Source organism: Kryptolebias marmoratus, linkage group LG16 (assembly GCF_001649575.2).
Source record: "Kryptolebias marmoratus isolate JLee-2015 linkage group LG16, ASM164957v2, whole genome shotgun sequence".
Lineage (NCBI taxonomy): Eukaryota > Metazoa > Chordata > Actinopteri > Cyprinodontiformes > Rivulidae > Kryptolebias > Kryptolebias marmoratus.
Window position 1 is genome coordinate 26965859 of NC_051445.1, and position 12259 is coordinate 26978117.

The 12259-nt window shown below is 39.6% G+C and overlaps 1 protein-coding gene across 2 annotated transcripts in view; it reads right to left on the reverse strand.

Annotated features, from left to right (window-relative positions):
• Positions 1 to 471: 471 nt before the first annotated feature.
• tgfbr2b (transforming growth factor beta receptor 2b) overlaps positions 472 to 12259 on the reverse strand; it is a 54855-nt gene continuing 43067 nt past the window's right edge. For both annotated transcript variants that reach the window (XM_017436098.3, XM_017436099.3), the window contains 2 exons: positions 2283 to 2410; positions 472 to 1021 (listed from right to left, as the gene is read on the reverse strand). In XM_017436098.3, the coding sequence (XP_017291587.1) occupies positions 761 to 1021; positions 2283 to 2410 (389 nt within the window). In that variant the 3' untranslated portion in view covers positions 472 to 760. The remainder of the gene's footprint in view (positions 1022 to 2282; positions 2411 to 12259) is intronic.

Below are 12259 nucleotides of genomic sequence, written 5' to 3' on the forward strand. Positions count from 1 at the left end.
GCATGGTGAAAGTTCTTTGGCACAGCTTACTGACGTAACAAAAACTCTTTAAAGATATGGACTCTGTTAATCTCTGCATTCAGAATTAGTTTCCCTTTTTGGTTGATTTGTCCATTATGCACAAATTATTGTGCTTGTTTATTTGGCAAACAGCTTTAACATATCGGTGAGTCTGACAACACAAACACATTCAGACACAAAGAAACTTAGACACACTGATCTCTTTTCCTATAATAACCTGCCGTTTATGACAGAGTCTGCAGCATGTTTTGTGTTAAGGCAACGTCTCTGCTGACATTTTGGCTGAAATTTAAACACACAAAGGCACTTTCAGGTCAAAGCATGTTAGGATACAGAAACACAAAAATGATAAACATCTGTAATGCATAAGTGTGTCATAATAAAGTGCACATCAAACATTTTTGGTTTTATTCGCATTGCTCTATTATTTCTGGTATGGAGATATTTTTGGGGAGAAATGCCTGCAGACTCAAACCAACTTTAAAGAGTTTTCCAGTTAGTTATTTGGTTGTTGTTGTTTTTTTTTTTTTTTTGGCTCCGAAGCTTTTACAGTTCATTACAACGTGTTTTCAAAGTGACGAAGTCCGATAGCATCACCCAGGGTTGATTTTTGCTGGGTTATGAATAGATATGACTCGGTGACAGCCTTCCCCAAAGTCTTGCAAGATTCCAGCTCCTGAACAATCAACCCCTTCCCATCAAATCAGAACATGCGCCTCTGTGGCAACAGTGCCTCGTCTCACTTCTTGTCGCTCACGGAGCTGTCCACGGCTATGATGTTCTGGATTTCACTGATTTTCACCTCCTTCGCCGGGATGTCCACCGCGATCGGGATCTTCAGCTCCTCCAGGATCTTCTCTGCCGAGGAGCTGCGGCTGGACAGTTTGTCCAGCTCGTCCTCCATTTCAGAGAGGCGCTCAGCGACACAGTGGGCTGTAAGGCGGGCCTCGGGGTCGTGGTCCCAGCACTCCTTCATGGTGGCGCAGATCACAGCAACACCCTGCAATGGAAGGAAGGGAGAAGAGCATTCAGGATCTTAGTTTTTTATTCTTTTACCATGATCTTACTGATTATCACTGAAAGGTCAAAGGTGGGCAAATTTTTTTTTAACTATGTGAGCATACTTGTGTAATAGTCTATTAGCAAAATATCTCATGAACCACTTGATAAATTTGAATGAAACTTTTAGAAAGCAATCATTAGATGTACATCTACAACTGACTTTTTTAATTTAGTCTAATTAAGAATGGCTGCCACAGCTAGTCCATGTTAGCCATCGCAAAAATGGGTATAAGCCAGTCAGTTTTACAGAGACTGAGCGAAAATTTGAGCTGGTAGTAGCTGAGGGTCATTCACAACACATAATCTGAGTGGAACATTTTGCAATATAGCATGAGATGGCGCGTAATGCTTTTTTCAAGGTTTGACAAAAAAGGCTGCAACTCTCATTTTTCAACACAAAACGATCTCAGTTTAAAACTGACATGAAAAGCAGCACGATTTGCATTCCTTTAAGGAATCCTAGGCCTTTAATTTTAAGTATTAATGCATGAAAGGTGTTACTGACCAGGTTATCTGTGAGTCTTTGGTCTAATTGTTATTTCTGTAATACATGGTAATATGTCAAAATCAATGCTACACAAAAATGCTACTATATCTGTGGCCAAAAAGAGCTGATGCACTTCTTTTCCTATTCAAACATGTCCGTAAAGTTAGTAAAATAAAGCTTTTGGAGGTAAAGCTAATCCACTTCTTCTCTGAAGCAGAAAGAAATCTTTGAACCCGCTGGCTAAGGTCCAGTCAGCGACACGGCTGATGATCAGATTGTTCGTCCGTGATGTTGAGAAAGAATGTCAGGCTGTTTCCCTGCATGTAGTCAGAGCCTGCTCAGACATGACTGGTCAGAACTGCTCAGGCTCTGAACAAATGGAAAGCAGAACATGTCTGCCTTGTCTTCAGCTTCTTCATAAATATGCAGAAAGAGAGATTATGGCAGAAAAATAAAATCGTTTTTTAAGGTGGGTATTGTATAATAGTATAATAATATATGTAGGGCATTAGAAATACAGTAAATCTATGAAGAATTTCTTGGAAATTAGTTTATAGTTGTGTGTTAGTCCATGCTTTAGGATTACTGCCATAAAAGACTCAACACTGTCATCCAGTTCTGTGTTTTACTGCTCTGTAATCTGTTTATGGCACCTTGTATAATCTATATGGTTCGTATTTATTGCAGTGTGTGGCTTATATGTGTGACTGACTTGATGTCTGAGCCAGCTGTCGGGGATCTCAGGTCTCCCTCTGTCTCTGAGCACGTTGTCCTTCATGCTCTCCACACAGGGGTGCTCTCGCACTTTAGAACCGAACGCTGGCTCATAGGCCTTCACCTCTGAAAAACACGAACACAACCAACGGGTCAGGTTAGGAAAAATCAAATGATCAATGCATCTGCAACGTTTCTATGTCCTTGTTGATCTAAGGAAGCACAAGAGTGACAGCTCAGATTAAATCTGAAAAAAAGAAAAAGAGAAAAGTGAGAAAAAAGCATAACAAGGGGCCCTTTGTGTTAACATGATAAAAAAAAGCCAAATGTATTGTAGTAATTTCCCCACAAACATACTGAGCTGTAATTTCCAACTGTGTTTTATAGACTGGCACCAATATTGCTGACAGTGGGAAATAAATTGCCTGTTTATGCTGCCATACAAGGGAAAAGGCCTGCTATGGAAAATCCTTTCTTAAAAAAAAAGAAAAAAAGTTTACTTCTGCTGCCAGGCAATTAGTCACACCAGAGTACTGAAACTGTAATCTTTTTTTTTTTTAATTCTTTGTTGAACAATCAGATGGGGTAAAAACTCAAAAGCTTCTAACTGAAACAATAACACACTTGGAAAAACAAAGTTTCAGATCCAGACCTCGTGAAATCAAGCTCACAACAGCTGCAGGTTGTCTTAGGTGCTGAGGAAAAGACTCTAAGAAGCTCACAGCTGCTGTGAAATAAGAGCCGTTTGGCTGTAAACCTATCTTTATTTACATATAGGAGCCTTATAAACATCTAGTTTAAGGGGCCGGTCCACTTGATCTTTATTTTGTACCCAGCAGTGGATGTTTTGTGCCAATTCGACACAAAATGGGTACAATTTTGCATCCATGCACTTACCCTTTGCATGTTCCGCTGTTTATTTCACAGTAAACATAATCACATACAATTATAGTATTGTGCTTCTTTTATTTTTTCGTTTTCCCATGACACAGCAATAAGCTCAATATTTTCAAAATTGTACTGTTATACATTAAAGCACCTACACTGGGGTGAACATATGGCTCAGTCACAGTGAATAAACTAGTAGCCACAGATAGAGCAGATGCATTGAAGCAGATGCTGCTTGTAGAAGATACAGAGCAAGCACAACCCAGACTGCTTGTGTTTTTAGGCAAACATACAGACATGGACAAATTTGTTTGTACCCTTTTGTTAAAGGAAATAAAATCCACATTGGACACTGAAGCAACTTGAAACTGACAAAAGCAATAAAAATAAATAAATAAATAAATAAATAAGAGTCAACGAATGAAAATCTGTCATTGTTTCTGAATTTTGGTTCAACAGATTTGTTTAAGAAGCAAACCAATGAAACTGATCTTGACAAAACTGATGGCACCCAAAACTTAATATTGATATTTTGTTTCCAAACCTTTTGAGACAATCAAGTGCTTTCTGTATCTCTCTCTGAGACTTCTGCACCTGTCCACAGGTATTTTGTCCCACTCCTCCTGAACTGTTCCACCTGTCTCAGGTTTTAAGGGTTCCTTCTCTAGACTTCACGTTTCAGCTCCTTCCACAGATGCTCAACAGGATTTAGATCAGGGCTCAGATGCCATTTCAGAATGGTCCAATGTTTGGTTCTGAGTCATTCTTGGTGTTTTTAGCTGTTTGTTTTGAGTTGTTATCCTGTTGGAGGACCCATGAGCTGCAGCTGAGACCAAACTTTCTAACACTGAGCAGCACATTTCTTTCTGGAATGCCTTAATAGTCTTGAGATTTCATTGTACCCTGAACAGATTCAAGACACCCTGTGACAGATTATTATTATTTTTATTAATTCTTCTGTCTTGTTACAGGATTAAGCAGAAAATATTTGGGGCTACAGCTCCAAAAGCCCAGGCCTAACAGATCCACTGAGTCCAGAGGAACTGAGACCTTGTCATCTGGTCCCCGAGTCAGACTGGCCTAAAACTATTGAGTCATACATGGAGAGATTGATACTGTATGTAGACTGTGCTTCTTCTTCAGGTCTCAGTGTCATAAATCCAAATAATCTAAATGAAATATTTTGGGAATAATCATCTGTGTTATCTAATGGCTGATTCTTGATGTCAGTACCAAAACCTAATAAAGAGAGTTTTGTTTTCCTCTCTTGGAAAGTTCTGACAGCCCAAAGTTAGAGTGAAACATCATCACACTGTCAGGTGAGGATTCCTTGGTAAAATCACCCAAAGTCATAAACTGTGATTATGTAAAAAATGTAAAGGTATCAAGATCGAATTTAGAAACATAAAGTCCAACTTTTTGTGACCTGTTTAAACTGAATAATGTTTTTACTGTAATATATGCCTGAGCTATGGAGCTGCAAAGAAGGCTGGATTTTCTCACTCCTTTTGCCAAAACCCTATTGTTGTTTTTGGAAAATGCTTTAATGTATTTTGCAAATTTCATCTACGTTGTACCATGTACTACTACCAAAAGTAGAGCCTGTGGGAGGAGATACAAATCTAAAATTGTGATGGAAACAAAAGAATAACATGCACAATTAGAGTGCTTCAATGATTATGCATTGGTCTCCTTAATTATGTGTTGGAAGCAATTTAGAATTCTCCCAGGAAATAAAAAGCTGCTTAACTCCACACAAGTGACTGTAGACATGATAAAAGTATATGGCTGATAATGGTAACATTGTTTTCTAAAACTGCCTGAAATGATAAAGCTTTTCCCAGACATCACACAGATCTGATCTGTCTGTGTGTATGTGTGTGTGTGTGTGTGCTGCTGTCCTCAAATAGGAAGTGAGGAAGTTGGGGCTGAATCCCTAGTCAGGAAGTTGGAGGCCCAGGATTGGGACTATGTGCAGAAAAGCTGACTATACAGGCCTACACTTCCTGTTTTGACATATGGAACTTCCCTCATTTTTAGTACTGTAAACCAAGTCCCACCCTGGCTCAGCCCAGACTGCTGCAGGTTATTTATTCCCCAACTGTTATTGTCCACAGGTTTCTGCTGTTTAGAGCTCCTACAGAGGGGCGGGTAGAAATACCACACATTTTCCTGGACTGCATACAGAATAAATCACAGAGCAGCTGAAAACAAGCTGATCTGTAATGAGTAACTCAAACTTTCAAAGCACTGCCCGCTGCCTTTCATGTCAGAGTTTTAAACTAAGATTATCTTATGTCAAGAAATGACAGATTTGTAGCCATTTTGGTCAAACCTTGAAAATGATGTTGTGTACAATCTGAAGCAAAATTGTGAGATGTAATGCTTACAGTACGTTTTATGAAAGACTCTCAGCTACTAACACACTAAATTTTAGCCCACTATCTGTAAAATTGACTGAGCTATAGTAATTTTTCTGTTGGCTAATGGCAGTTAGTTGTGGGGCCATGTTAAATAGACTGGCTCCAAAAGTTAAACAGTTGTAGACAGACATCCAGTGATTACTTTCTACAAGTTTAACTTAAATCTAAGCAGTGAATCATAAAATCTGCTAAATGCTAAAGTTTTAAGCAAAGATCGTGCGCAATGAGAAGCACTTAAAGTCTGTGTTGTGAGGGATAGTACAACCACACCAAATCTTAGCACAATAGCTTTAGAATTGACTGAACTATGCCAATTTTTTGTGTTTTTTTAGGTTAGTTGGCTGTGGCAACCATCTTGAATTGGTTTGGCCCCCACAAGTTAATGAGTTGTAGATGCACATCTAATAATTATTATTTTTTGACAGTTTCAATATAATCTGTTTAGTGGTTCATGACATATTTTGCTAACAGACAGACAGAGTTGACTGTAATAGTTGATGGCATATTTTTTTAAACAAAGATCTTGCACTCTGTTTGTGTTCAGAATATGTGTTGGGGAATAGTCTCAGTTACTACTGCACTGAACTTTACATCAGTAACTGTAAAACTGATTGAGTTATAGCCATTCTTGTGTTTTTTACAGTCAGTTTGTTGATGGCAGCCATCTTGAATCAGGTTTTTTTCTAAAGCGAATTATTTGTAGATGTACATCCAATGATTACTTTCTGAAAGTTTCATTATAATCTGTCCAGTGACTCGTGAGATATTATGCTAACAGACAGACACAGATGAACAGACACAGGAAAAACATTATTGACAGCAGATTTTTTCTATTTTTTTTTTTTTAAAAAGGGAAGTTTTTTTTATTCTTCAAAATTCTTATTATTATTACCCATCTCAGAATGACAAAAGGTCCCTTACTGTCCACTTATCTACATACTCCCACTAGCCCAGATTATAACAAGTAATAACATTAGTTACCATAAGATGATACACAGCTCTATATTACGATGTCACCAGGTGACTCTGAACCTATCCTAGCACTGAACAGATGCTTAGAACAAATCAGTGCGTGAATGTGCCAAATTATTACCTTTGGACCTAAAGAGGAACGATCAAGAGTCAGCGCGCAGCTTCAGGTAATACAGCTAAAAACTAGTGATCAGGCCCAAAACCTGGGTGTAGTAATGGACTCAGACCTGAACCTTAAGGGACACACATAAAACAGTTACAAAGTCGGCTTTCTACCACCTGAAGAACATCTCCAGAGTTAAAGGACACAACAAGACCTAGAGAAAATTATGCACGCGTTCATCTTTAGTCGTCTCGATTACTACAACAGTATCTTCACAGGTCTGCAAAAAAATCAATCAAACAGCTGCAGCTGCTCGTGTTCTCACTAAAACCAGGAAGATAGAGCACATAACACCAGTTTTAAAGTCCCTACACTGGTTCCCTGTAGCTCAGAGAATAGACTTTAAAATACTTCTATTAGTTTATGAATCACTGAACGGTCTAGCACCACAATACATTATAAGACTTATTATCGTTGTATCAACCCTCCAGAACACTTCTGGTTCTGGTCTACTTTGTATCCCCAGAACCAGAACCAAACATGGAGAAGCAGCTTTCAGTTTCTATGCACCATCAATCTGGAACAAACTCCCGGAAAACTGCAAAACAGCCGAAATACTTATACTCCTTTAAATCAAGGCTGAAAACTCACCTGTTTAGAGCTGCCTTTGATTAGTAGTCCGCAAACAAATTCAATTGCTCTGAACAAAATATCTTATTACATATTGACCATATTGATCTCCTTATGATTATCAAGTGTATTTGCTCTGTGATTTTTATGATTTTTTTTTTTTTTCTGAGGTTTTTAATGATGTTTTTGATGATTGTAATGTAATTCTACTTATTTTTTTTGATGTAAAGTACTTTGAATGCCTTGCTGCTGAAATGTGCTATACAAATAAATTTTTACTTATTTACTGATCTTGGATCTCATTCACAAGTCCTGACTTTTTATATGAATGAGGTTTAAAAATATTTTTAAAAATATCTAGAGTCTATAGAGGGTGTGTCGTGTTTTTCTTCTCTGGACATTTCAAAGTTATGAGAAGAATTTAATCTGTGGTTTGAGAACAGATTTGACTACTGACTCCAACCAGAGTTTCATTCATGTCTGCAGCCCTCTGTTAAAACCTGAGCAGATCCAGTCAAAGGAAAAGGAAGCGGTTTACGACAGTTTCCCTTTCAGATTATCTGTCTGAAACCTTTGTGGCCTGGAGGGTAGCAGAAACCCCACTGTCTGGATCCGATGTGGCCAGACATACAGCCATTCAGGACACCTTGAGCCGTCATGTGGTAAACAACATGACGCTGATGCGAAAACATCCCAAATCACAATAAATGAACTTATATAAGGCCTAATAAACCATGAAAATAAACCTGCCCCCTTCCAAACAAAGCATCCGCCCATCTCAAGAGAACGCTGTGGGCTGAATTCCTGTGGCAGGTCTGCGGCGCACACATTAGGGCTCGGTGAAAGTGAAATGCCAGTACAGCTAGTGGAGCGCTGAAACGCTAAAGGAAGGAAAGAATTAAGCGGGTCATTTTACTTCTGTTGTTACACAGGCACGAATGTAAGAGAGAGACGGTTTTGCGTTCAAAAATAAGCTAGAGCAGAGGTTCTTGAACTTGATATCTGAAAGTCCAAATGTGATTGCTAGAGGCCAAATGTCCAGAGCAACTAGTAATAGGTAAATCTGGCCAAAAGGCGGACAATAAGGCATGTTTGTTTGTTGTGTCAGCAAAATATCTCATGAACCAATGAACGGATTTTAATGAAGCTCACAAAAAGCAATCACTGACCGCACATCGACAACTTCTGGGGGCTGTTCAGACCTTCCACTTTATGACCGTTCTGGATGATCTGATTGCGACGGGTCAGCAGAGTTCTCACCTTGTTGTTTAAATGTGTTCTCCAGAAGGTTTTCGCGATCAGATGTCAGCTACCTGCTCTGCATGCAGATACACACAATGTGCAACATCCATCCATCCGTCTTTACCTGCTTTTCCGTGCAGGGTCATGAGGAGCTGGTGTTTAGCTCCAGCAGTCACTGTGGGAGAGGCGGGGGACACCCTGGTCCCTCACAGAGACAAACAACCATCCACACTCTCACCTGTTGACAATTTAGAGTTCCCAGTTAACCTAACATTCATGTTTTTGGTCTGTGGCAGGAAACCGGAGTAACTAGATTAAATCCAAGTGTGCACAGGGAGAACTCTGCAACTCTAACCACTGCTCCATCATGCCACACATCATTGTGCCACATCCTTGCAAAACCTTAAGCATTAAAATAAGATAACATAAAATAGCTCTATATTTATCCTCATCTTGGGAAATGAACATGCTTCATCGCCAGCAATATAATATAGACCATAAAAAGTAACAAAATAAAATTGTAATATAGTAATTGAGACCACAAATAGCAATAAAAACAAAACAGTGTGAAATAAAATACAGTAAATCAATATATACAGTTGCTGTTGTTGTTTTTCTTTCAGCTGCTCCCTCCTGCAGGGGTCACCTTAGCGAGCGAACTCGCCCAAAAGATCTGACAGTTGTTTTACATTGGATGCCCTTCCTGACACAACCTGGGTTCAACCTGTGGCCTCAGAGTTACGAAACTGGCACTGACCACTGATCTACTGCAGCCACCAACTCTATACATACAGTCAATGAATGGTCCATTTTCAAACTTTTGTCATATAAAAAGCGCTATAAGGCGCACCTTTATGCATGTGCACCTCCCAATTTTTGTCATTTTCCATTCAAAATGGATGATTTCTGTGCTCTATTAGAGCTGGTTCGCCTGTATCAGCATTTCTATGATCCCTCTATAGAGATCACAAAGATAATCAAACGGTTCAAAACTCACGGAAGAATACTGCACCGATGTTAGCGTCAAAGTATAAACGCCGTGTACGGAGTCCAGCGGAACGCTACAAAACGCAACTATAACTGAGCCTTAATGCTGCAAGCGGTGCGGCTTTATAGTTTACCAAAGTTGTCCTAAAACATTATGACTTCTTACATATATAAGGTGCTCCATTATAAGGCGCACTGTTGTTCTTTGAGAAAACTGAAGGCTTTCAAAGTGTGCCTTATAGTCCAGAAAATATGGTATGTATTTTGCACATCCATGTTTATTGCTCAGAAGAGAGATATGAAGATTGCTCACACAGTTTGGTTGTAAAGCATCACTGCTGATGGGATGAAAGACCTGTGGTAGAGTTCTGTCCTGCATGGTGGATGCAGCAGCCTGTCACTGAAGACGTCTAAAGCGGCTATAACATCATGCAGGGAGTAAGAGGGGTTGTCCGAAACAGAATTTAAACAGTAAAATGAAGTTAAAATAATGACCAATAAAATTTGGTCAGCATCCTCTTCTCACCCACTCCTTGATGGGGTTCAGAGCAGTCCAGGACAGAACCAACCCTCCTGATCAGTTTGTTCAGTCTTTTTCTGGCTTAACTGTTACAACCAACACTGTCAGTTAGCAAAACATCTCAGGAACTATTTGACAGATTTTTACTGAAACTGTCATTGGCTGCTCATCTAAAACATTAACATTTGGAGTCAACCCAATCCGAGATGACCTCTACAGCTAATAAACCTTATTAAACACAAAAACAGCTACAACTCAGTCACCTTTACAGATACTGAGCTAAAATTTGATTTGGTACTAGCTGAGAGACTTTCATAATAATATTTGGTCTCCAAGGTTTTCACAATATTGCATAAAATTGTGCAAATGTTTGAACAAAACGCCACAACACCATCTTTCCACAATCATAAGCTGAACATAGTTTAAATCTCTGGCAGAGATAGGCAGTCCTTCAAGGAATTCTAGGTCTCATTTTTACACGAATATTGCAAGTTGTCTGCTTTTTAAATATAAGAAGAGTAACAGTCTTAACTTAGTCACATTTTCAGTTTCACAATCAACTCTAAAAAAACTACAATTAATTTCGTTTAGAATGGGAGAAAGTCAGCTATTACAGAGCTTAAACTGCCCTTAAAGTGATATGCTAATCCAGTCTGTTTTCAGAAAACACCTGCACCTCCTCTTCCAGCAGTAAGACTGACTCCCTGCTGGTCATCAGATTGAAAGCACCTTTAGGGCAGCAGGATGTGACCGTCAATTTCTCGACAAGTGCTGCCAATAGCTGTTTCCCTCCACAGACCGCGAGTCTTTTCCTTGGCGTTGCGCAAACTCCTCGCCGTGCTTCATTTCCTCTGCACACCCTCGGCTCAGACAGAACATGCAGACCCTGCCGCGCCCTGCAGGCTAATTCGGGATACATAAATAAAATGCTCGGAGACACATGGAGAATGTCCTATAACTGACAACAACAACAATGCCAGCGCAGGCTAGTGTTTCAGTCCACTATTCTGTCCCGTGTTGTTGCGGTGCAGACAGAAGAAAACCACACACTTGCACACAGAAAAACACAAATCCAGATTAGGATATAGAAACAGGGTCAGATGGGGACGTCTGTTTGGTACATACATCCCCATTCCTCTGTCTCTCCAGGCAGAAAATACACAAACACGCACATGTTGGAATGTGACTGTCTCATTCTAAATGTCTCAGGCTGTTTAGAAGAAAAAGCAGCTATTCAAAAGAAACCAGTGGGGTTTTAAAGACTGCCTTACTGCGTTTTAGAGCACCGACTAAACACATGCACAAAATTCTATTGTTGAATGTATCCTGTCTCTGAGTGTAAACCTCTGGACCGACTAGATGTGCTGATCAAGTGATCTGATGCGTTCAGCAGCCTCAGCACCAATAATATATAGTTTACACAGTCTATCAAAGTTCAACATATATACACTCTTGTAGGAACATAGACATTGTTTGACTGAGAAAACAAAATTCAACAAACGGTGTCATGTAGAAGTGTAGAGGTTTAGTATTAGAAAATGTAGTGTTCGTTTCACAGTCGTTTTTAAGAAAAAGTTGTTTTATAAGCCTGGTTTAGTTAGCTAATGGCCAACCAAATGAGGGCCTTCGTTTGGTTAGCCGTCAGCCTAGCCTGGAGGAAGACTTCTGCACTTGTCTCCAACTCTGTACTCTATGACTGATGTCACTTTTGATAAGGTGCCAGCTATTGACACTATTTGATGCAACATCACTTCAAAAATGGCCAGACTATCCCTTAAAGTGTAGACTTTCTTTCGCTAACTTGCTGCTCGGTTCATGCACAGCCAGCTGAAACAGGTACAGTAACTGCTGCAGCTCCCCCTCCCTGGTTTTCTGCCCCAAAAAGGGCAAGAACAGAGTTCAGATTTTCTCCCTCACACATGAGACATTCCTCAGATTCCTGCTGCAGAGACCTGGAGCTGAGGGTAAGGTGCAGTCTGAAAGACAAGACCATCAGCCTCCTCATCGACATATCCTCAGCCCCTGCAAAACAGGAAACTGTAGACCAGTGTCTTCTGACTACACTATCTGAGTCACACAGAACGATACCAGTGAGTACTTTCTGCAAGGAGAAGGAAGTTATTCTGTAAAAACTCCCAGGTTATTTGAAACACTTCATACTCGTTTCTAATTAATCATGATTAATTACTGAATTAAACAAAAATAAAAAA